General features: G+C 37.3%; 1 protein-coding gene across 4 annotated transcripts in view; it reads right to left on the bottom strand.

Annotated features, from left to right (window-relative positions):
• The window catches only part of apba2b (amyloid beta (A4) precursor protein-binding, family A, member 2b), a 119,293-nt gene that overhangs the window by 7,710 nt on the left and 86,882 nt on the right, over positions 1-24,701 (bottom strand). For 3 of the 4 annotated variants that reach the window (XM_051644242.1, XM_051644263.1, XM_051644252.1), the window contains 3 exons: positions 16,894-16,929; positions 10,621-10,707; positions 2,786-2,971 (listed from right to left, as the gene is read on the bottom strand). In XM_051644242.1, coding sequence (XP_051500202.1) covers positions 2,786-2,971; positions 10,621-10,707; positions 16,894-16,929 — 309 coding nt within the window. The remainder of the gene's footprint in view (positions 1-2,785; positions 2,972-10,620; positions 10,708-16,893; positions 16,930-24,701) is intronic. The other variant, XM_051644272.1, reaches the window with a different exon arrangement.

The following is a 24,701-nucleotide window of genomic DNA, read 5'->3' as shown; positions in this document are numbered from 1 at the left end:
TTGTATCAGCATACATTGATTTCACACTCCAAAAAAGGTTTACAATTTTGGACAGTTTCCATAACTGCCAGCTGTCATTTTTAGAGGCATGGTAGCGCTAGTGTTCACAGTGAAATTCATACATGCTGGCCTATTTCAAGCTCTGCAACCTCATTCAGATCTTTGTGAATAATCTACCGTGGAAGTAGGAGCGTTGCTGGATACAGCCTATTATAATGGCCTGTCGGCACTGGGTTTGAAAAGTGATTTTCTAAAGCTAAGCCACAGTTTCTGGCTTAACCTTATTCCTGAGGCACACAGGTAGGGGTCATCCCACTAAAACATCCCAACATATGTGTGTGTGTGCTTTGATCAGCACAGGAAACACAACTGCTTCAGGACTGTGCAGTGAGCATCTAAATCAGTCATGATGAAATCACAACAAATAAGTGGACTGGTTGGTAAGCCAGGTCAAGGGACAGAACTTTAGGATTCAGTTATCAGTTCAAAGTTTTGTTTAGGATAATCTGACATTTGAAATTACAACTGCACATATGGTATCCAAATCTGTACAATATTTAAATCAAACATACAAATACAATTTTATAGAACAATATTGCGCAAAATATGTTTCTTTTTTTAGAGTTTTAAATTGTAACTAGGGCAACTGTAAACTTGAAGGTAACTAAAAATCATACATCTACTAAAATCACAGTGGGGCCAGTTGGTTAAAAGTAATTGGGGCCAAAAAATAAAATAAAAATACAAGTGTGAAAAGTTCTTGTATCATTTGTTTGTAGATGCCACTTGGTTTAATATTTTGTTATTTAATGCATAGGAATTCATACATTGTTTTTTATGTTTCCAAGATTTGTTACAATATACTTATTTTACTTTTATGGGTAGAAAATGGAGGTGTGCTTTAAAAAATAGGTTTAATAACATAAGGAAGTACAGGGCTAACTACAAATGACTGATTTGTGGGTGCATACACACACACACACTCGTTGGCTTGTACATCAAAGAGTGAAAGTAGACAGCATAAATGAGGAACAACTGCAGTACAGAAGAGTGGGTTGTGTTGTGGAGGAGAGAAAAGTAGGGCCATTAGAACAGGATTATATAAATCTGTAACTGGGGTTACTTTGGCAGGAAACTCTCTGAGATGTGTGAGGTAAATACAAATCTGAGCTGTGGCTGGATAAAACGTCCCATTCTATTTATATATACAGTACTGTGCAAAAGTTTATCTCTGTACTTCTATTCTATTCTATTTGCAAAAGGAATGTTTGGGAGTCTAACATTTGTGTTTCCTATTGACACACTAAAGCTGAAGATTTAAATAACCATCTAAAGACAAGTGTTTTTTGTGGAACGTCTTATGTGACTTTTGCACAGAACTGTATGTACAGTTGCATTCGAAATTATTCAACCCCCCCAAGACAGTAAGGATTTACAAAGGTAAGCTTTTCTGATGCCCCAGAATTTTTATATATCAGTTGAGTGACACATTCAAAGTCATAGTGTGAATATATATCCTAATATTTCTACATAGCAGGATTTTTTAAAAATACAGCCATGTCATAATTATTCAACCCCTACTGCATGTAGCTGTTTCTTAAATATGTAAGGCTACACAAGTAATTGTTTACAAAATTAAGTCATCAGTCTGCAATGGCACTTGTTTAAGTTTTAAAATGTAAGTTTAGCATTGTAAGCAAAAATGTATTTCTATGCAAAAAAATGCAATTAAAAATAAGCTTTCTCAAAAGCTAATAGAGGAGATTATTTCATTACACAAGAAAGGTCATGGCTAAAAGTCCATTTCCAAGGCACTTCAATTTTCAATAGACAAAGTTGGCAGCACCATTCATACAGTTTTTTAAATATGGTACAACAGCAACCTTCTTGGGGTGTGGAAGAAAGCAAAACTTTGCCAAGGGAAATGTTGACTTGAATATTCAAGAAGTAATTAGAAAAGACCTGTGGAGTCCTGGAAGAAGGTTTTATAGACATATGACACTAAACTGAAAATGAGTTTTAGACCCATGGATCAGCAGTACGTCTGGAGTAAGATGACAAGAACGACGCCATCCCCACAGTCAAGCATGGAGGTGGGTCAGTCCTGTTATGGGGGTGTTTTGAGGCTGCCTATGTGACTGACACCATGGATTCTTTCAGGTATCAGGCCATTTTGGCATGAAAAATGTGATGCCTTCAGTGTGTAAATTGAAGCTCGGTGATCACTGGACTTTCCAGCATGACAATAACACCAAGGTTACATCCAAGTTCTCCAAAATCTGGTTCAGGGATATGTCGTGGAATGTCTTTAAATGGCCCTCTCAGTCCATCATTAAAATCCCATTGCAAACCTTTGTTGGGATTTCAAGGAAGCAGTGGCAGCACAGAAACCAAAGAATGTCAATGAGCTGGAAGCTTTTGCTCATGAGAAATGTGTAAAAATTCTAATAGAGAGGTGTCCGAAGCCTGAGAACGCTTACCTGAAACATTTATTTGCTGTTATTAAGGATAAAGGATGCTCCACAAATGACTTTGGGGGTTGAATATTTTTGACATGACATTTGTGGAGAGAATTAGTTATTTTTTATTTTAAAAATAAACTCTTTGTTCTCAAAATCACTCAAATGTGTATCAAAAACTTACTTTGACTGTTTACTGAGGTTTTAGTTGATGTGTTTTAATTCACATCACCAGAATGTATTGCTGGTCAGGGGGGTTGAATCATTTTGATTGCAACTGTATATAGATCTTTAGCAAAAACAAGTTTATTAAAACCCACACTTACATCTTCTGACTCAAACACGTGGCAAATCATTTTGTACTGCTTCTTGCCCTCAGGGGCTCCAGGAGTTGTCTCGATACAGTCCTGCGAGGCGGTGCGTGGCATGCGGCGTCTCGCCATCAAAACCACAATGTTCCCGATGTCAGCGATGTATGAGATGGTGCGCAATGCGTTATCCATCATGGTCTCCTACAAAACAACAAACAGAGTATCCAAAGTCAGTTACCAGCATTCTGTAGCAACACCTTCCAGCATATTACATCCGACCAGAGTTAAGGCTTTTTTCTTTAACCCTCCTATTGTCTTAAGAAACTGCACCCTCCTTTTGACCTTCTGGTCATTTCTGACCCGTACTGAAAACCATTAAAAATACATAAATTCTTGATTAGTGTACAACATCATTAACCCTCTGGGATCGACGGACGCGCCGGCGCGTCCTGCTGGATTTTTTCCTCACAACAGCGGAAACAACTTAAAATACTCACTTTTGGGTATACAGATAAGTGTAAGATAACATTAGAAACTATAAAGGGTCTACTTTTATATGTGTACACTCACAATAACAACAAAACGTTGTGCTTTAGTAAAATAAAGAAAATAAACAGGGTGCGCTTTCAGCTGTTTCTTTCTCCTTAAGCATCTTTCTGAAACACGTCACAAAAATGAATTGCAACTCCATGAATACTTATCACACAAACATGAAACATATGTCTAAAGAAAGCTTAAAATGTCTACTTTTAAATAAAACTATTCAAATTTAAAACAAATATTCTACTGCAATGCAATCTGTATGAAACAAAGCGATGTACAGTTTCTCCTGTCTCTGCTAATTATCCCTAATGTGATCATACCCACCAGCAGAGCACGCTATTCATACGGTAATGTGCTGAGTCGATCAATGCAAATGGTAAACGCCCCTAACAATGCCTTAAAAAAACATCAAGTTCATAACACGGCTCGACAATAAGGACTGCCCGATGGCCCGGGGCCAGTGTGAGAGAGATTCGGCCAGTTGCTAGAACTGTCACTTGCCTGGTCGGGCCAGTGCTGCATTTATAACATTAGTGCAAGAAAACAACAAGTGAGAGAGCACAACAATTACACTGAGTGAAACAAGTATTCTAACCGAGGAGCGAGAGCGATTCTATTTAGCTCGCAAAGATGCGCGAGTGCATAATATGCTGGACGCGCCAAGGCACAGTCGCGTGCAGACGCCGAACGCACTTTCCTAGCACTGTCCTCGCTCTTTTCCAAGTGTCTTAGAAGCAGCTATTACCAATTTGTAGAAAACAGAAGGGAAAAAAAACCCACTTAATGAATTTCATAGCGGGATTGCACATCTTGTGCAACATTTGAAGTATCCCCGCACATTCCGTGTTCACAGTGCGTAAAATCCCCACATTTTTCGTTGGTGAAAAGCATCAATCCACACATTGGAACACAAAAAAGTTTCTTTCTATAGGACTGAAAATCCATCTTTCTCTGTTCATATGTCTCATCATCATCTCTCTCCGTGCCACGGAGACTGTTTAACATGCATGTACTCTCGTAAAGGGACAGAGCACTAGTTTTATTCCCACTGTAAAAAAAACAAACACATATTCTCTCATTAATTCGCCTTTAGAGATGAAGCGCAGAATGAGACGTAATAAACTTTGTTAAACCCTGATTATACACGTGTCTGGAAATCACGAGCTGCTCAATATCCAAAATGTAAGTATACATTTAATTAGGTAATGTTTCAAAACGTAAACATTAATTCAACATGATAATGGCGTTAGATATGAAAAGAAGCAAGATCACTATGGCTATTAGGCTATTATTATCAGAGCTGTTCAGCTGCAGGGTGAAGATGAATATTCAAAACAGTCTACTTCATATCATCCTCATGAAACACCTGTTATATTTCTCATTTCTGGACCGTACAGGTATTTTTGTTTTTGTGCTTTGTGCATCAGTCTGTGTTGGTCTTTATGTCGTCTGATTTCATGTTATATACACATTCTTAATTCACAGATTAGGCCTAATATCTCCCTAATGTATATTACATGTCACAACCGATTTGGTAGCAAGTCTCTTCTCAGGGATTCATATGTTTATTACATTCAGCCAATAATCACATCCTTAACTCAGTGATTAAATCTTTGATCCTGTGTATTCACACATGGCCAAAAGTTGCATGACTAAACAGGTGACCGAAAACCCATCATCTGCACAACAGAACTCTTCACTTAAAAACTCATGTGTAAATGGCAGGACGGCTGAGTTTAATATGATGTATTTATGAATTTATATCTGTAAAGTACTTATATGGGATTACATAAGGCATAAATCATATCTTGCAAATTATAAATGTGATTCAGTTTGGCAGGACATTGTCTTAAAAACATAATATATGTAAAAAATTATTATCTTCAGACACATTTTTAAAGCCATTATGGTAAAAACAGCTATTTGTCATTTTTGTGTTGGGGCCAGTGAAAATTTTGGCAGGGCCAGTAAAAATCTGAAGCACTGGCCCAACTGGGCCAGTAGAAAATCCTTAGTGTTGAGCCCTGCATCATCAGATTCATTCACTTTTCTGCATGTTTGGAAGATGGCACGCTACACAGGTGAGGAAGCTCTACAGATGGTCCTGGATAGTGATGAAGAGTTCACATTTTCCTCAGAAGAAGAGCGGGAATCTGACGAGGAACGTTTACATTTTGAAGAGCGACTTGATCCAGCCGAGGATACAATTTCGGGTGAGTAAGTCATTTAGTTTTACTTACATATTAGTTGACATGCTATTTTATATAAACATGTACATATTTTACTAGTTGGACTATTTCCAGACTTGCCAGCCAGGATTCAGAGTATTGAAATTTGAAATATGTCCTAATAGGCAAGTTTTAGTTACATTTAAATGCTAAAGCAGGTATTTAAATTGTATGCTGTATGATATAAATAAGATATGTAATATGATTTAAAAATAATATGAATGTTTAGATTATATATTATCTAGTGTTTATGCTGCCTCATTATCATCAACGAAGCTTGTGCTTGCAAATATCTGTTCTGATTTCTGAAGGATCATGTGACACTGAAGACTGCAGTAATGATGCTTAAAATTCAGCTTTTATCACAGGAATAAATTGCATTTTACTATATATTAAAATAGAAAACACTTATTTTAAATTGTAAAAATATTTCACAATATCACTGTTTTTGCTGTATTTTGGATCAAATAAATGCAGCCTTGGTGAGCAGAAGAGACTTCTTTTAAAAACATAAAATCTTACAGATCTAAAAACTTTTAAAACGGTAGTGTAGGTCTAAAGTTTTTAAGTAAAGTCTTTATGTAAAGAAAATTTATACTCAGATTACTTTTAACTTAAACTTGATTTTGTGAATAAGCTACAAACAATACATTCAATCATTAAGTCTCCTCACATTCATTCTCTCTCAGGGGAGGGGTCTTTGTCTCCTCAGGTGTGAATCACATCAATATTCATGATCATCCACGCCTCCTCGCATATGGCTTTCTAAACACTAAAAGTGTCTTACAAAAGTTAAATGACTATATTGTTTTGTATGAATGAGTGATCAGGATGGTTTTCACATCATTTTTGTAGCAAAAACTCTAGGCTACAAGATCCAGTTCTCACATACTTGTTGTTCACATATTATTGTAGCCCAGTTTGTGCTGAATACAGTGTTATCAGACTTTAGCCATTAATATGTTTTTAAGCAACTGTAAAAGCACAAATTTCAAGGCATGTCAAAACTTCTCCAGGGCCCAAAACACCCTCAGACTCCAGAGGGTTAAAGAACCCCCTTAAAAAAATCTGTTTTATTTTGGTCCTAATGTCTATAATGATAGGGGAAAAATTATATATACTGAATATTAATGGAGTTTTAGGAGAAACTTATATACAGTAGGTACCATTGGGGGGGCTTTAGCCCCATTGTACCCTATCATATAAAATCATGTTAGTAAACTTATTTACTAACATATTACCTGTTAAAAACTGTACGAGACTCTCTACGAGTGTGTGTGGACATGTGCATGTGTGCACAAATCCCGTTTGAGAGGAAATTATGCAATTTGTGGGAAAGATGCAGTACCCAGTAAAGCAGGTGGGAAAGCTAGAAAAGAGTTTATTTTTTTAGGTCACATTTGATTTATAGATATACAAAAACTATTTAAAACTGTATGACGTCCAGAAGTCAGAAGGTGAAAGGTCACAACTGGTTCTTCCATACAGATCAAAATTGACTGTTATGACAATGGGAGGAACAATTTGCTTTTAAATGTTATTTCTCTTAAACAATTATATACAAAAATAAATTGTATTTAATATTTTGTCTTGACAATGTCACAATGTTTGGTTCAAGTACCAAAAACTATGCGCTATTTTTAACGTAATCTTTACCTGTCCCGGGTCAAAAATGACCCTTACAGTTAACCCAATTTTTTCAGCTTAGTTATTATTTTGCAGACACTTTGTCATTCAAAGAGAGTTACAGTAGGGACTATATAGCTCAAGGGTACAATGGTGATATGGGTTTCCAGAACCCTCCCATTCATGAATCTCTTGAATCTTTTGAAACTACAAGCTTACAGCCTTATGTTACTAGCCCATATCTATACAGTAAGCTAATGCCACTTCAGGTCACAAAAGGTGAGGTGACTGACTTGTTCTGGTTGGCTGTGTTCTGGTTAGCCGTTATAATACAGTCATTATTTCTTTTCCACATTTATTGTGATATATATCTTGTTATTAAATATACTGTATATAAATAAATACATGTAGCTTTTATATGTAAGTAGTGTTGACAGTCTCAGTTCTTGTTTTAGTATTGTGTTTCTGTGTTTTTGTTTTTAAGCACATTTTTAATGCATAATAAACAAAATAATATTTATAAAATTTATTTATTAATATTCAAATAATATTTCATGCACTGGATGGGTGAATGAGGTGGACAAGAAACAGCATTTATCTATCTCACACAAGGTAATAATTTACATCATCAGCCAGCTAAGAGAATGAATGACCCACACCTTCCTCAGCAAGAGCACAGAGGAAATTCATACAGCATTTCCATTCGGTGCACACACAGAGCTGAAGGTAATGTGTGGGGATATATCCATTTAATGCAGCTCTTTTTTAAATTATAGGGCCCAATGTAAAATACATTGTGAAGCACAAGCTATGAGTGCTAGTATAATTTATTACAAATAAGCCATCCTTTTCACTTTCAACTCACAGATTTAGATATGGCTTGGAGTCCTGAAAAACAGCTTCCTGTGACCTGTGCTATCGGCTAATAATAATGAATCTGTAACAAACAGCCAATAGAGACTCAGTCTTCCTCCACACTGTGATAAGTGACAGGCAGGGTGAGGACAATCACTGCATTGCAGCACATAACGGAATATCCTTGCCAGCCGGCCCACTCACTGCTGTTCAGTTAGAACTCATTACAAACACACTAACACACACACGTGCACACACACACACTGTTGGTACTCCTATCATTATGAGGACTCTCCATAGACATAATGATTTGTATACTGTACAAACTAGGGTTGTGCCGATAGATGATGATCTCTGGGATCGACGATGGTCAGAGTGATCGCCAATAGCTGATGCCTTTGACGATGTCAAGATGATAATTTGCTCGTTTTCTCATTAATGTATTAAATTATTATTATTATTATTAGGATATTATTATTATCAAATTAATATTACAAATAATTTGCCCGTAGACACACAGACACGCGCTTGAAGAAACACTTTATTATATTATTAAGAACAGAAGACAGAAAAGCCGTCTATGTGCATGTATGACACGCTGTTTGTACGCGTGCTGTCTCGTGGAACACGCGCAAGTAAAAGTTTCTCACTCTTTCTTTGTTTCTGTCTTCCGAGATTTTTTTTTTTTTTTTTTGCAAGAACAGTATCGTCTATGAGAATGCTGCAAATGACCTCAGACAGTTCAGCTCAGGAGGTGCTTTGAGTTCAGTTCACTTTATTTCCACAGAGCAGTTCATTGTGACCACAACTCTGCAGCCTATACATCTGTGATTAAAACATAAAATAATACAAAAACACATTCACTTCGAACCATGATTTATATTTCAGTAATTATCATCATAATGATTATTTTTACATTTATAACTGTTTTTATGTCTTCATTTGTGTAAGTAATTTTCCACCTGCATGTTTAGACGGATAATTGCCTGACGGTAAATGGAAAGGTGGTTACTTATATATATATTATTTTGTTGATCACTTCGTTATTTTAATTGCTTTATTATTCCGTTTGGACTGCAATTTGAATTTAGAAATGTATTTGATTTAAGTTTTTCGTTTTTTTAAATAAATTAATTTAATTTTCAATGCAAAAACACTAAAGCAAGAATATTCACCGATCCCTCAGCCCAGTGGTTGCCGATGTAATTGGATCTTGCGATATATATCATGAAGGAGGGAACAAAACACACATGATGTATTTCCCGGACAACGAAATAACCAATCAGAATGCACAGATGAAATAGGTTTGTTGCCAAAGAGATGTTGCCCTTCACAACTTTTGTAAAACCATCTTTCAAAAAGTTGAACAACACACATTTTAATTGCACTTAATTTTTGTCCAGTTTCATTTGACATTTTAGGTAAAATAAATAAAAAAGTTCAAAGTTTGAAATCAAGGTGTTTTGCTTGTGTAGGCTTAACCCTTTTGCACATTGTGTGTTTTATTGAGTTACATAATATTTAATATTGAAATAAAAACAGCACATTTGTTTATATTTGTAACTATTTGAAATTTGAGTTCTTTCCTTTTTTCCAAATATGATTTATAATTTATAATTTACATTTTCATTTCTTTATTTCTATATAATACATCTTTTGTGATATTGTGGCAACAAGAACATTTGAGAGCATATTTATATTACAATGGAAATGATCATGTATCAAAACATGCTTTAATCTCCTTTCAGGACTGAACCTAATCTGATTTTTTTTTACACTGAAAAAAGTGGAAACCTTCAATTGTTACCTCAAGGACCTATTTCTACTTGATCAAACTCATAAAAATTACTTTTGTTGGTGTAACCTATTTTGTCAGGTTGCTTTAGTCAGATTTCATACCATTTTGTTACTTCAATAAAACCAGTAAATTTACCTGTTTAGGTTACCTGAAAAAAACATGTTTTACAATATAGTACGAAATATGATCTTTTATCCAAAAAACAAACAAAAGGGGTGTAAAGAGTTAGGTTCATGTACTTTGTTCTTTGCTTTGACTCTACTATGTTAAAACAAATAACAACATTGCTGGTTACCAGTATATGTGGTGTTTTGGATGCTGGTCCCCAGCATGGGATGCTTTTTTATGTTAGACTTCTTTTTTTATACTGCCACAGTTAAATGAAACAGTTGACAGATGTATTTTCCTTTTTTACATAGCTTATACATAGACAAAACAACATAACAATATAAGTTATTGTATATTAAACAGGCTCCTTAACCAGTTTAAACAGCAAGCTTCACTTGGTTAACCATATTCATCAGAAAGTCCATACTGGTTAACTATGGTCTTTCTGACCAAACCAGCACCAAACCAGCACTAACCAGCATAAACCAGCTTGGACCAACACATTAATTAATGTTTTTGAAATGTTCTGGTCTTATTTGATGATGTTTTGGAGGGTGCTTAGCATGACAATTAGTTCACCAGTCACTGACTTGCATTAATATGCTTGTACTTACTTTTAGGCTTTATTGTTTAATCTTTACAAATTTTACTCCAATACCTACAGCAACAGGCAGCCGGCCGCTCTAACTCACCTGGGAGTCTGCATTCAATACTTTGATCCTTTGAGTTGAGATGAAAAGATCCACCTCTGTCAAAGTCTGAGCATCTCCCTCTGGGCTCTGCAGACAAAGAGAGCAAGAACAAAAATATGAAAAACTGCCCCCCTACCCGGCCAAGAGGCCACCATTGTACCCATGCTATAATTCATATGAAGGTCCATGAGGGGACCTTAGGAAAAAGGCACAACCTCTGAAACCCCTAATGAAAGCATTTTAATACTGATTCATAAATCATGCACTAGTGAATGCTTGGCCACATGAGAGGGGAGCCCAGGGTTGTACTTAACCTCTATATATTGCACTATTAATAGTCCAAATGGTAAGCAATATGGCATGCTGAGATGCAAAGAACATATTAATTTAATGTAAAACAGCAATGCTTATCTATGATAGCCTATCCATATCTCAGAATTAATAACTGATTAGTGGTAGTCAATCATGGCAAATTGTGTCTCAATCAAAACCTTGCAGCAGAATTCAATGAACAATGAACATTAATACAACTGCAGCAGGACACAATGATTAAAAGTCACAGTAACTTCCCGAAACTGATGAAGTGTGTTATTTCAAAGCGGAAAAACACAGTGAGTTAATCAGGCCAATAGACAGACAAGTAATCATCATGTATACATCTTTCTGTGTTAAGTAGAAGCCATGCAGAGGTTCAAGTGATGAGATGATTAAGAGAGAGAGAGAGAGAGAGACAGAGGTGCAGTGCAGGATGATGCAAAGTGGTCTTAAATGATAGACAGGTATGTAAAAAAACACACAATACCAACACTTAACCAGCTGTCATGCTGTCTCAGAGTGCAATTCATTAACTTGTCAGCACATTTCTTTCTTTAGTTTTTTGGTACTGCAATAATTAAGGGTTATGTAGGAATGGTTATTCCTAACCATTCCTACATATGGACTGTAAACTACCTTTCTATATATGGTTAAAGAGAAAGTTCAACCAAAATTAAAATACTGCCATCATTTACTTACCCTCAACACTTTCTTTCTTCCATAGAAAATGAAAGATGTTAGGCAGAAAGATGGAATATAAGGCAGAATGCCAATGAATGGAGACTGAACCCAAAGTATATTTTAGTCAGACGTGAATGCTGAGCGTATGCATACAAGTCACTTGACCACTGATATATACAGTATTTTAGTGATGTTGTGTTTGTGAACGGATCTGGGGTTTTTTTCAACAAATCTTTTACGTGAACGAATCATTCTCGTTCACCTCCATACACTGACTCATATTTCTCATTCACTAAAGATTCACCCTTTTGAAACCAATGAGCTCAGCTCGAGATTGCTTTGGTGTTATTTCTTGACTATAGCATGAGCCAGTAGCACTCAAGTGCGTGCTGTGAAGGAGCATTTAATTGGTTTCACCTGCTAAACAAATATACCCTTCACTGAATCAGTCGATTCGGTCGTTTGAGTCTGAATGAGGTGAGACGTCTCGTTCATGAACGAACTGAACGTACTTGTATACTTGTTCATGAACGAAATGAATGAATCACTCAATCATCTCGTTTCGTGAATAAAGATCTGCTGACTGACTGAACGAGAGGAGCCATGTCGTTCGTTCAGTTCAGCATGTGAGTCAATCACATTCAACATGGAGAGAAAGGGGTGAAATGCAGAACATATAATCCCCAATTTATGAATGTGTAAAAATGACTGAAGACCATACAGTTAAAATGGCATGAATTATGAATAGAAAAGTTGTGCTTTAGTGCACAGTGTAAGATATTTAGGCTTTTCGTGAACTTCATTAAAGCCCAGTATTTGATAAAATATAAGAAAAATTAAACCTGCTTTCATGCCATTTGTGTCAAAAATGGTTCTGGTGTTTAAACTCTATTTTTAGTGTCTTCATACATTTGTGGACATGCAAATTTAATTTGTTTTGCACTTTTCTGCTTTTACAGACTGACTACAGCGTGAGCTAATAGTATTTGAGAGCGGGCTGTGAAGGAGCATATCATCGGTTTGACCCGCTGAACAAATACACCCTTCACTGAATAAATAGTCGGCCATTTGAGTCTGAACGAGATGAGACATCTCAGTCATGTCGTTCATGAACAAGGATCTGCTGACTGGCTGAACGAGAGGTGGCGAATGAGTGATGACCACACATTACAATGACATATAGATGTTATTGAAACAAATAATAATTTTTAGGCTAATATTGTTGTTTTTTGAATAGCTTGAAAAAAAAAAGTCATGCTCAACAGTTCACAATATGATAGATATGCATTGTTGTCATTTGTGGGGAACCGCTCTGCAGTCTTGAAGTCTCTTAGAATGTATGATAACACTCATTTTAATAAAGGATAATTCGATAATTAGACTTGGTCTGGTCGTGAATGACTCTGTGCTTTTGGTTCAATGCAATTGCACGTTCAAAACGTAAAAGAAGGTCATTTGGCACCATCTACTGACAAAAAGGCATAATTTGCAGACATTTTCAATTAATCTGAATGTATTACAGTGCATCCGGAAAGTATTCACAGCGCTTCACTTTTTCCACATTTTGTTATGTTACAGCCTTATTCCAAAATGGATTCAATTCATTATTTTCCTCAAAATTCTACAAACAATACCCCATAATGACAACGTGAAAGAAATCTTTGCAAATTTATTAAAAATAAAAAACAAAAAAAAATCACATGTACATAAGTATTCACAGACTTTGCCATGACACTCAAAATTGAGCTCAGGTGCATCCTGTTTCCACTGATCATCCTTGAGATGTTTCTACAACTTGATTGGAGTCCAGCTGTCGTAAATTCAGTTGATTGGACATGATTTGGAAAGGAACACACCTGTCTATATAAGGTCCCACAGTTAACAGTGCATGTCAGAGTACAAACCAAGCCATGAAGTCCAAGGAATTGTCTGTAGACCTCCGAGACAGGATTGTATCGAGGCACAGATCTGGGGAAGGGTACAGAAAAATTTCTGCAGCATTAAAGGTCCCAATGAGCACAGTGGCCTCCATTATCCGTAAATGGAAGAAGTTTGGAACCACCAGGACTCTTCCTAGAGCTCGCCACCCGGCCAAACTGAGCGATCGGGGGAGAAGGGCCTCAGTCAGGGAGGTGACCAAGAACCCGATGGTCACTCTGACAGAGCTCCAGCATTTCTCTGTGGAGAGAGGAGAACCTTCCAGAAGAACAACCATCTCTGCAGCACTCCACCAATCAGGCCTGTATGGCAGAGTGGCCAGACGGAAGCCACTCCTCTGTAAAAGGCACATGACAGCCCGCCTGGAGTTTGTCAAAAGGCACCTGAAGGACTCTCAGACTATGAGAAACAAAGATTGAACTCTTTGGCCTGAATGGCAAGCGTCATGTCTGGAGGAAACCAGGCACCGCTCATCACCTGGCCAATACCATCCCTACAGTGAAGCATGGTGGTGGCAGCATCATGCTGTGGGGATGTTTTTCAGCGGCAGGAACTGGGACACTAGTCAGGATCGAGGGAAAGATGAATGCAGCAATGTACAGAGACATCCTTGATGAAAACCTGCTCCAGAGCGCTCTGGACCTCAGACTGGGGTGAAGGTTCATCTTCCAACAGGACAACGACCCTAAGCACACAGCCAAGATAACAAAGGAGCGGCTCCGGGACAACTCTGTGAATGTCCTTGAGTGGCCCAGCCAGAACCCAGACTTGAACCCGACTGAACATCTCTGGAGAGATCTGAAAATGGCTGTCCACCGACGCTCCCCATCCAACCTGATGGAGCTTCAGAGGTCCTGCAAAGAAGAATGGGAGAAACTGCCCAAAAATAGGTGTGCCAAGCTTGTAGCATCATACTCAAAAAGACTTGAGGCTGTAATTGGTGCCAAAGGTGCTTCAACAAAGTATTGAGCAAAGGCTGTGAATACTTATGTACATGTGATTTTTTTTTGTTTTTTATTTTTAATAAATTTGCAAAGATTTCAAACAAACTTCTTTCACGTTGTCATTATGGGGTATTGTTTGTAGAATTTTGAGGAAAATAATGAATTGAATCCATTTTGGAATAAGGCTGTAACATAACAAAATGTGGAAAAAGTGAAGCGCTGTGAATACTTTCCGGATGCACTGTATATGCTTGTTATAGAATGACAACACATTCCTTCCCCTGGGGGGTCCTTAAAAAGTCAGACTGGTATTTCTAAATCGCTTTAAATACCCGGGATTTGCCTGTTTTCATATTTAAGTGCTCTCTGCTGTCATACACTGATAATAATAATAATATGTTTATTTTATATAGTGACTTTCTTGAACCCAAGGTCGCTTTACATGAGAGCAATTACATGAAAAACAGCAAATGGACCGATACACCAAAAATAAATAAATAAATAAAAATAAGGCACTCCCTAATTAACTAACTAGTAGCCGAGAGATAACACTGAGTGGAGAGATACGTTTTTAGTTGTGATTTAAATGACGAGAGAGTGGTGAGTTCCCGAAGGGGTTGTGGGAAAGCATTCCGAAGTCGAGGAGCAACAGTCATAAATGACCTGCCTCCCATAGAAAACAACCTAAACTTCAGGACAATCAGGAAGTTTGCACCAGTAGACCTTACAGTGCGAGCAGGAGTGTAAGGGTGGAGCAAATCAGTTATGTACTGAGGAGCAAGTGTGTGAAGAGCCTTGACAGTTATAATCAATATCTTGTATTGAATGAAATAGGTAAAAAGTACATGTAATACATTCTGTGTACATTAGCCATAAAAAAAAAAAAAAAAAAATGTAAACCTAGCCCATCAGTTCAATTTTAACCATCTTGACTTTGTTTGTCTCCCTCACTCTCTTTGCACCCACTGTGTGTGTGTGATAGATAGATAGGGAGAGAGCGAGAATGCACTCCCAGCCATGTGACTGTGAGAAAAAAGCACTTTTTGATTAAAAAAATGTAACTAAGAACAAACACTTCGATGTTATACATATCTCTGAAAATGTCTGTTTGTATCTTATCTCTGTTTCAGTGAACTTGTTCTGCTGATCTGTTTGCCACTGAAGTTTGTTAGAGGTATACTGTTTGATTTAGCTAGATTAACATAACTCGCACAGGCTTTCAAGATACATGAAAAATTCCTGATTTGGAAAAAATGTATAATTACATGTGTAGAATGTTTGCATTGTAGGAATGTACAGGCAGATTTCAGGTGTAAAATCTGTGATTCAATGGATAATGTTTACTCACCGATATGAGATGATTTTCTATTAAGTCAATAGACACAATGGAATGTTTGGATAGCAATATGGTGGCGCAGTGGCTTTAATGCTATGACATCATCAGCAATCCAGTTATACATTAAAGATCAGTATGAGTGACGTGGATTTAATCATCAGCAAGGTGCTCGAGCACTGACCGATTTTTCTAACCGCACGTACTCTGAATGGCCAGTATACACATGTGCCTAAAGTAATTTACACTAATTAGTGGGTCCACAAGGTGGCAATACTCACATTTGAGCTGTTGATGTCACGAAGAAGTGCTAGAAGAAGATGTAATTGCCACGAAACAACAGGAGACGAATGTGGAAACAAAAACAGTGGTTATGCACGTAAAGAGCGTGTGTGGGGGGAGGTCAGGAGATACCTGCATTTACATAACTAAATTCCAAAGGAATATAAAGACATCTTTATGGGTCTAAACTCCTGAAGAGAGTTCAGTATCTCATAGGAGTTGTAGTGTGCATTCATGTAAACTGCCTGTGTATGCGTACACTGAAGTAGAGTATTTTTTGAAAGTCTATGTGTTAGACTGTATGCAGACGCTAAGCATTCACGTCAAAACTGAAGTATACTTTGGGCTTCAGGATAACATTCTGCCTGTACCTTTTGTGTTTCATGGAAAAAAGAAAGTCCTAGAGGCTTGGACATGAGGGTGAGTAAATGATGACAGAATTTTCATTTTTTTGCAGTATGTGTGCAAAACAGCCTTGAGATTTTGAGTCCACATCTCTTAAGGCTCATTTCAATTTGCCACCTAAAAGTGGCTAGCAGATCTGGCACTACATTCTGGTCACTTTCATAAAGAATGGCCTGGCCTGGCCTGGCCTCTTTCAACTGTGACTGAAAGAGCAGATCCCAGTCATCAAGAGAGCCAGATCTAAAGCTTCACTTCACATAGTAAAAAGCAGCACTTAATGAAAATGGTAAAATGATGGACACACAGAGATGGAGTGGATGGCAAAAAAAGGCATTTTTCTTCTCTATCTTTTTTATTTAATTTTATTTTACACACCGCCTTTTTCTTGATTTTGGCTGCCTTCTGTACCCTCTGGGACACGTTCAGGATAGTACAGGGGTCGTCACACACAGGAGCAGCAAAAAGGCATGGAGGTAAAAAAAAAAAAAAAAAAACATTAAAAAAACAGGCAAAAAACATATAAATAACCAAACGCAAGGTCTGCATGCCATCATCTGACTACAGAGAGGTGTATTCTCTGAACACAAACACCAACACACCTATATGCAGCAACATTTCCCCCTGCACACATATATATATAGAGAGAGAGACAGCAAATCACAGGACATGCAAGTATGGGTATAATAACTGATACATCAAAAGAAAATAGAGAGAGAACTTCATAGCACCCATCATAGCAACATTGGTTGAGCCAATGGCAGGAGTTTGGCCATGACTACTTGTTTGAGTCAACAATGGCAGACAGGGGAGTGTTTGGAAACAATCATTATTTTTGCAATTGCATGTGGTGTCATTTGGTGAAATTACAAAAAGCAGCCTAAAAGCTTTCTGCTCTATAACACAGTCGTAAAAATATATTCAAGTATATATAAAAATATATACTGTATTTAATACGAGAGTGAAAGGGTATAAAATGAACATACAATATACACAAAGAAAGAGCAAGTGTGGGAGAGGGAAAAGAAAGAGAGAGAGAGAGCAAAAAAAGAACAAGAAAGAGATGCTTAAAATAGTCCTGCAATACCTCTATCTATGCCAAACACCCAGCCTTATAATGCCCACTCATTATGAGTCTGATAGTGTGTTAGCAACCTGAATACACACAAACAATAAAGGCATTGCATGCTGATCCCATCCAACTCTCTCTCTCAAACACACACGTTCTTCCACCTGAATAAGGGCACGTTCCTCTCGAACATTTGCCCTGTCTTTCCGGCTGAGAATCAAGTGCACGGTAACTCCTTTACTGCCATTTTATCTGCAAGGATGGGGAAGTCACTGAATTCCTTTCTTACAGTAACCACAGCCAGCACACCATGTCCTCCAATGGCAGAAAAAAGAGCGAGGAGAAGATAAATCAACAGCATGAGACAATGTGGTGCAGAAAGAGAGAAAAAAATAGCTTGAAAGTACGGGAGAAATGAGAGAGTGAAAGTGTGGGCGATGAGGGTTGCATAAATACTGCATCAATCTGGAGTCTAGAGGCTACAGGGATATACTTTGTTCTGTTTTCTGCTTAACACAAATGGTTTTAGCCAGGCTTCATCCTGCTTTCCTGGCCAGAATGTAAAAGAAAGTCGTGCAGTTAGCAGGAATGGGAATCAGGAGGGTCTGTCGCTAAAATATTTGATCGATATCTGGGTCACGATATGATAATATTCTGATTCTTTATGTTTAGTGTATAGTTATTCAAAACTGTAATATATTGCAATCTTTTACTTGTGTCTATCATCTGCATTGTACTTCAGTGTACCGATAATTCTTGGTGTGAGAATATTCATGCAGTATCATGAGATGAAATTCAGACCGATTCAGACCGAATGTGGTCTTGTGTTAAATAAAGCTTGACAAAATGCAATAAATGGAACAGAATACAGATATCTCGAGATGCGTTTTTAGATTGAATTTCTCTTTAAGCTGAAGTATGTAACTTTTTCAGTTTTAAAACACTTTCTACTATCCCTGTTTAATATGCAGAGACACTACAAGTAAGCCATGCACTGTGTCTATGTGGCACTATAAAGTTCCTGTGTTTGTTTTGAGAGACCCGCTTAGGTCGCAATAGAAAGTTACGTTTACAAACACAGCAACAACACTGGAATTTCTAAAAATAAATCGAAGCAACGGGGCATAAAATAGTAAAGTCTTCCTCAGATGCCATGTTTGTTATTTACACAAGTGTCACTGGGAAATTACAATGCTGTGGAAAAAGCTGCTTACTAACCGAGCCGCATGTATACGGGAGTAGAGTATGCCGCTTAAACAGTGCATGTTAACTGGAACGCTGCTTTCTGGTGTCCATGTAAACGTAGTTATTGTTTATTTTTGAAATTAAGTTTGGTGACGCTAGTGTTGCAGAAATTACATAGTCTTAAAAATGAGACACTGAAAAAATAGCGAGATGCAGAGCAATGGCCAAAGATATCTGTCTAGAGCACGTTTACATTGGAAAAATAGTGCATACCATGGCCGAGTCAAAATGCCCCCCTAGATTTTCCATGTGCCTAAAGAAACATCTGATGCTGCCCACCCTGTTCAGATGTTGAAATGACCAAGCTCCCACCCCCCCTTCCCTGGATAGATGGCGAAAATGAGAGAACCTAATTCTCAACCTAAAAAATCTCATCCTAGTACCGGATGGTACATATGGATGTTTTGTGTGAATGCCCCCTACTTTGAAATATCTTATACTTTAAAATTATAGCAATTAGGTTCTGCTGTTGTTATTAAGAGAAGACATGAGACACAGCAGACAGACAGAGGTATGGTCAGTGTGTTGATGCTTTAGAAGAGCGGGGAGAGAAACACTCTCCGCAGGCTCTGCACTGACATACTGCTCACTCAGCTGTGGACAGACACATAATCATCAGCAGAGAGGAAAAGCAGAAGTGTGTGTGTGTGTGTGAGTGTCAGATATAGAAAGCAAGAATGGGAAAGAAAGAAAAAAAAAGAAGGGAGAGATGATTGTGCAGCTCATCTAAACTTTTAATAATCTAGTCAAATAATGATAACAGGGATAAGGAGGGGTGGCGGGAGGAGTGTATTGCCATGGTTTCGTTTTGAATGGCTTTTAATGGTGGCAGGTGAGAGGGATGATTGGACTGGTCCTCAGTAGAGTAAACAGGGTGTGGTCTGAGAAGCCAGGTTGGATATTGAGAGACGCCTGTGGGAAAGAGTTTCTGCTCTGGGGTCTGTGTTTTGAGAGAGAAGCTGATCAGATGCTGTATGTATGTGTGAGAGTGAACAAACAATAAGCCTGTATTTGGGTGAATGTCTATATTAGACTGTCACAAGTGATCAAGCCACGTGCTGAACTGAGGCATATTCCCGATTCATCCATGCTCATCACATGCCTGTGTGCATTCAGCTAACAAATTATGTGCATGTGTCTGCGAATGGGTCTGTGTGTCAGTATGTTGTGTGTATGTCAATGTCCTTGCCATGGGTATTTTATGGGTTTCTAAACGTGGAGTGGTTTAGTAGACCACTGTGGGGCACCTCATGCAAAATTAAGCGGCAGTTGTTGACCAGGAGGACTGCAGTTACATCGTGCTAACTGTCTTTTCTTAAAGTAGCATACAATACAAGAGCGAACAGCGTAAACCATGGATATAAATCTACAGCTTTTTAGGACTGATACGTTATGAATCTAAATAAATATCTACTTTACATTTCAATACCACATTTTGATGCTAATCTCAAATATTTGATGAATCACCACACTAACATAAAGATACTAATATGGTGCTACCATGTTTTTGGACATGACAGACAGGTATTACCATGTTTTTTTATATGGTACTGTGGTTATACCATGTCTTTTTGGGTATAGTACCATGGCAGTGCCATGGTATTCATTGAAGAACCTTTAAGTACCATGTATTTGTAAAATATTTGTAATATTGTAATTTACCATTTTTGTTTGCTTAATGAATCATTTTGTGCCACATAATTGTTTACCTCTTTAATTTAGCTGAAAATCTTATAATAGGCTGTTTAATGCAGGTGTAGATATAAAGAGAGGCATAGATTTTGTTTCTGTGAATTTTGTTTTGGCGGTTGTGATGTGGGGTTGACGGGGGAATGTTTCTCTCAAAATTATCACATGAAACTTACGCCACTGGTTAATGGCAAGTTCCATTGTGACATCCAGTGTTGGGTAACTTACTTAAAAATAGTAATCCACAACAAATTACTAATTATTTATCTAAAACTGTAATCAGATTACTTTAATAATGACTTAATTGAAACAGTAATTACATTAATAATTACTTTACTTTTAAGTTACTTTCTAAAACACTTTTCTGCTCAACAAATTTAAAATAATGTCTATATTTCTTTCTTGTTCATTGGTACACATAAGTCATACACTCAGTACCTCACATTTCTCCTTTACGAATCGTTACGGGGCCTGCCGAGGCAGATTTAATGATAATCTCGCAATCAACTAAAGGCTTCTCATCGGCACTTTCGCATCGGAACCAGCTCACGATCATGATCTGCTCTTCTCTCTGGTGCGCGCTTGCAACAACCGGGCTTCCCTCGATATTGCGGAGCACAGACCTCAAAACTGATGTGACCAATTTCAATTGTAGTGAGACTTTTCTAGTTTAAAGTGTTACGGAGGAAGTCAAGTCAAACCTCTCAAACAGTAGGCAGCCCTGACATGCCAAGCAGCACTGAGGAGGAAAAGAACAACACTGTGCTGTGCGCACATTTTTTTTTCATTATACATCATCACATGAGTAAAAGTAACTGTTATATTTTGACAAAATGTTATAGTTTCTTATGAAATAATCTAAAGGTAGAATCTATTTGACCTCATTTTATATCAACAGTGGCAGTTGTAGTTAAAGTTTCAAGATGTGTTTCAGCTAGTATTTATTTTTTTCATAAATATTATAATTTAAAATTATTATTATTATTATTTAGACTAGCTACACTGACCTAACCATGGTAATGAGGAGCCTTTCCTCCTGTGTAATATGTATGTTCTGTTTGAAATATGTTTGAAATTAGGAAACAAACGTGATAATAATGGGCTCATAAGTAAATATGCTCTTCAGTGTTTAAAAGGGGGGAGAAAACTTCATGTAGACTTTGTTGTTGACAACAACAAAAATAATGTCACTTGATGCATGTCCTTATACTTGAAAACCATGAACAAAACTATGCAACATAAAAGGAAATGTGACCCAGGATACATTAAATACAGGTTACGTTTTTACTATGGTGGGTCACCACTTGATGTCCAATGTAAAATCTGGGTCCTAAAGCAAAACCAGTTGACTGAGTTAAAGAGCGCAGCCAGACTGCTCCTGTCTGTACATCACGCACCTACAGTATATGTTAATTATTAATAATCATAGGACATTACTTTAAAAGCTCACACAGCTGATGTTATTTTTCATTTAGTAGTTAATTTAACATGTTATGCTAACATGTAAACTAACATGCTTTATTTATATAACATGTTAAAGTTACATGCTATTTTTTTTATCATGTTTATAATTTGGTTTATTATTATAATTCTGTTGGCTTTCTTATTTATTCATTTATTTTCAAAAGGGAGACTTTTTTTTTACACATACTTCAATTAAAAAAAATGGTTTCAAGTTTCAATTATAATAAAGCGTTTGTTCAACCAAAAAAAAAAAAAAAAAATCACTGCTTTCACTCCTTTAAGGGTCATTGTAACTGATAATAATAATTGTGTAATACTGTGAAACTGTGATATTTTCTGAGATGGTTATCATACCATGATAATCTCTTGCAACCCTACACCCAACACATGTGACAACTTATCCCATATAGTGTAACAACATGCCCACAAAAGGTTACGTGTGTTCAGTGAAGTGTATCTTTTTTCCTGGGCAAGAATGGTGAAAATGTTAAATTGCATATTTTTGTAGCTTTTGCAGCTTTTTTGTATGTGGCTATGCAGAAATTGACTTTCAAAAATAAACCTGCGAAATACTGACTGGAGTAAAAAGTGTGACAACATAGCCTCGGTCTGCACTGTATCAAAGCACCATGGTATTACCATCTGATATCATCCCTATACCCCGGTACCAACACAGTACTTTTTTGTAAGAGTAGACAGCAACATTATTACATTTCACAAATGTAAGTGCAACACTTTGCTGATGCTCAACATTTAAGTTTCACTGCTCTGCGGTATGTTTCCAATTCTTGTATTCAGATGCATTACTCTGGAACTGTGGTCTGTGCTCTGCTGAAAAAGCTAAACTGAAGTCAAGCATGAGTGGAGCCAGGTAGTCACAAACTGATTGAGACACATCGTGCACAGCATACTCTGGTTAGGACAGCAGCTTCTCACAGTGTGTGGATTCCCATTGCTGGGTGCATCAAGGCATGATGACATCTGATAAAGGAAAAGATGGAAATAGTGGTGCACCGATCAGGAAATTTGAGGCTGATACCTCAGCCTCAAATTGGGAGTGGTGGTGGCATAGTGGGCTAAAGCACATAACTGGTAATAAGAAGGTTGCTGGTTCGATCCCCACAGCCACCACCATTGTGTCCTTGAGCAAGGCACATAACTCCAGGTTGCTCTGGGGGTATTGTCCCTGTAATGAGTACACTGTAAGTCACTTTGGATAAAAGTGTCTGCCAAATGCATAAATGTAAATACCGATCACCGATTTTTTAACACTAAGATCGGCCGATACCAATTTATTTTTAAAAGTGCCCTTTGCCATGCTTTTGCAAGTTATATGCTGCAGTTATGTTTATGCCCCACACAGAAAAATGACATTAAAAATACAATAATTGTGAATTGCTAACATTTATTTGTATATAAAACAGTAATGAAAAGTTCTGTTGTCACTATCAAAGGTCATTGTGACATACCGGCAACCAGTAAAAACAATGAGAGCATCACACACACAGCAGAGATACATACAAAAATAAGAAAAATATATCCATTACAACCTCCAAACTGTTCCAGTGAGAAATCATTAGTATCTATGATTTGTGTACCACATTTGGTGTTTTGTTGTAACACAACCACTAATTATTAAGCAAATGCAGGGCTGCATTTGTATTCATTGGGCCCCCCTCCAGTCCATTGTCTGACCTTTCTGTGGACCCCTAGATCTATTGCATGTTTATTTGTTGTTTCATTAGTTTGTATACTCGTTTGCAGTATCTTTGTCCTCTCCATGGTCTCACTGTTCAGCAAGTCAGAATTACTACCGTAATAACTCAACTTTCATATGCGTGTAATTCTTACACATTTTTTAAAACAACCCGGCATATTCATCTGAATTACAGCATGTCTGAAAGTTTAAATTCACGAATGCTTAGAATTGCCAACAACTCACCCTCCAGTGGCCACACTGTCATGCTTCAAGAGCTGAGCAAGCACTCATTCATTAGAGTAGCAGTGTATGTGTGATTCCCTGCATGCTGCAAAAAAAATCGGCCCTGAATCTAAGTGCACCCCTAGATGGATGGTACCAGCACTCACATTACATTGATTTACTTCCATCCAATCATTATCTTGTGCCCAAATGAGTATCGAATATGGCCAGTTCTTAACAGTCAAATGAACAGATGTGGGATTAATCGGCCAAAAATGAAAATTGTGTACCCACCCTTATGTTGCTCAAAAGCAATTTGATTTTCTTTCTTCTTTCCATGGAACACAAAAGCAGATTCTAGGCAAGAATAAAGCCTCCAGTCACCATTCACTTTCATTGCATAGAAGAAAAAAAAAAAATGCATTGAAAGTGACTAAGGCTAACATTCTGCCTAACATCTCATTTTGGGTTCCACTGAAGAAAGCAAGTCATACAGGTTTGGAACAACATAGGAGTAATTACAGAATTTGGCCCACTTTATATTAGGTGTCTTTAACTACTATGTACTAAAATTAAAATACATACAATACAATGTGCTTATTGTGCACATACTACATGTTGTTCTAAAAAATTCTCACAAGATACACATTTGCTGCTACTGAGATTGAGGTACTGGTAGGTTTAAGGGTTGGGGTAGGTTTAGGATTAGGATTAATGGTAAGGTTAACAGTGTAACTACAAATGTAATTAAATGCAGGTAATTTAAATATAAATACAATGCAACAACACATACAGTAT

The sequence above is a fragment of the Myxocyprinus asiaticus genome, chromosome 2 (assembly GCF_019703515.2).
Source record: "Myxocyprinus asiaticus isolate MX2 ecotype Aquarium Trade chromosome 2, UBuf_Myxa_2, whole genome shotgun sequence".
In the NCBI taxonomy this organism is placed as follows: Eukaryota; Metazoa; Chordata; class Actinopteri; order Cypriniformes; family Catostomidae; genus Myxocyprinus; species Myxocyprinus asiaticus.
This window is presented reverse-complemented; position numbering and strand designations above follow the sequence as displayed.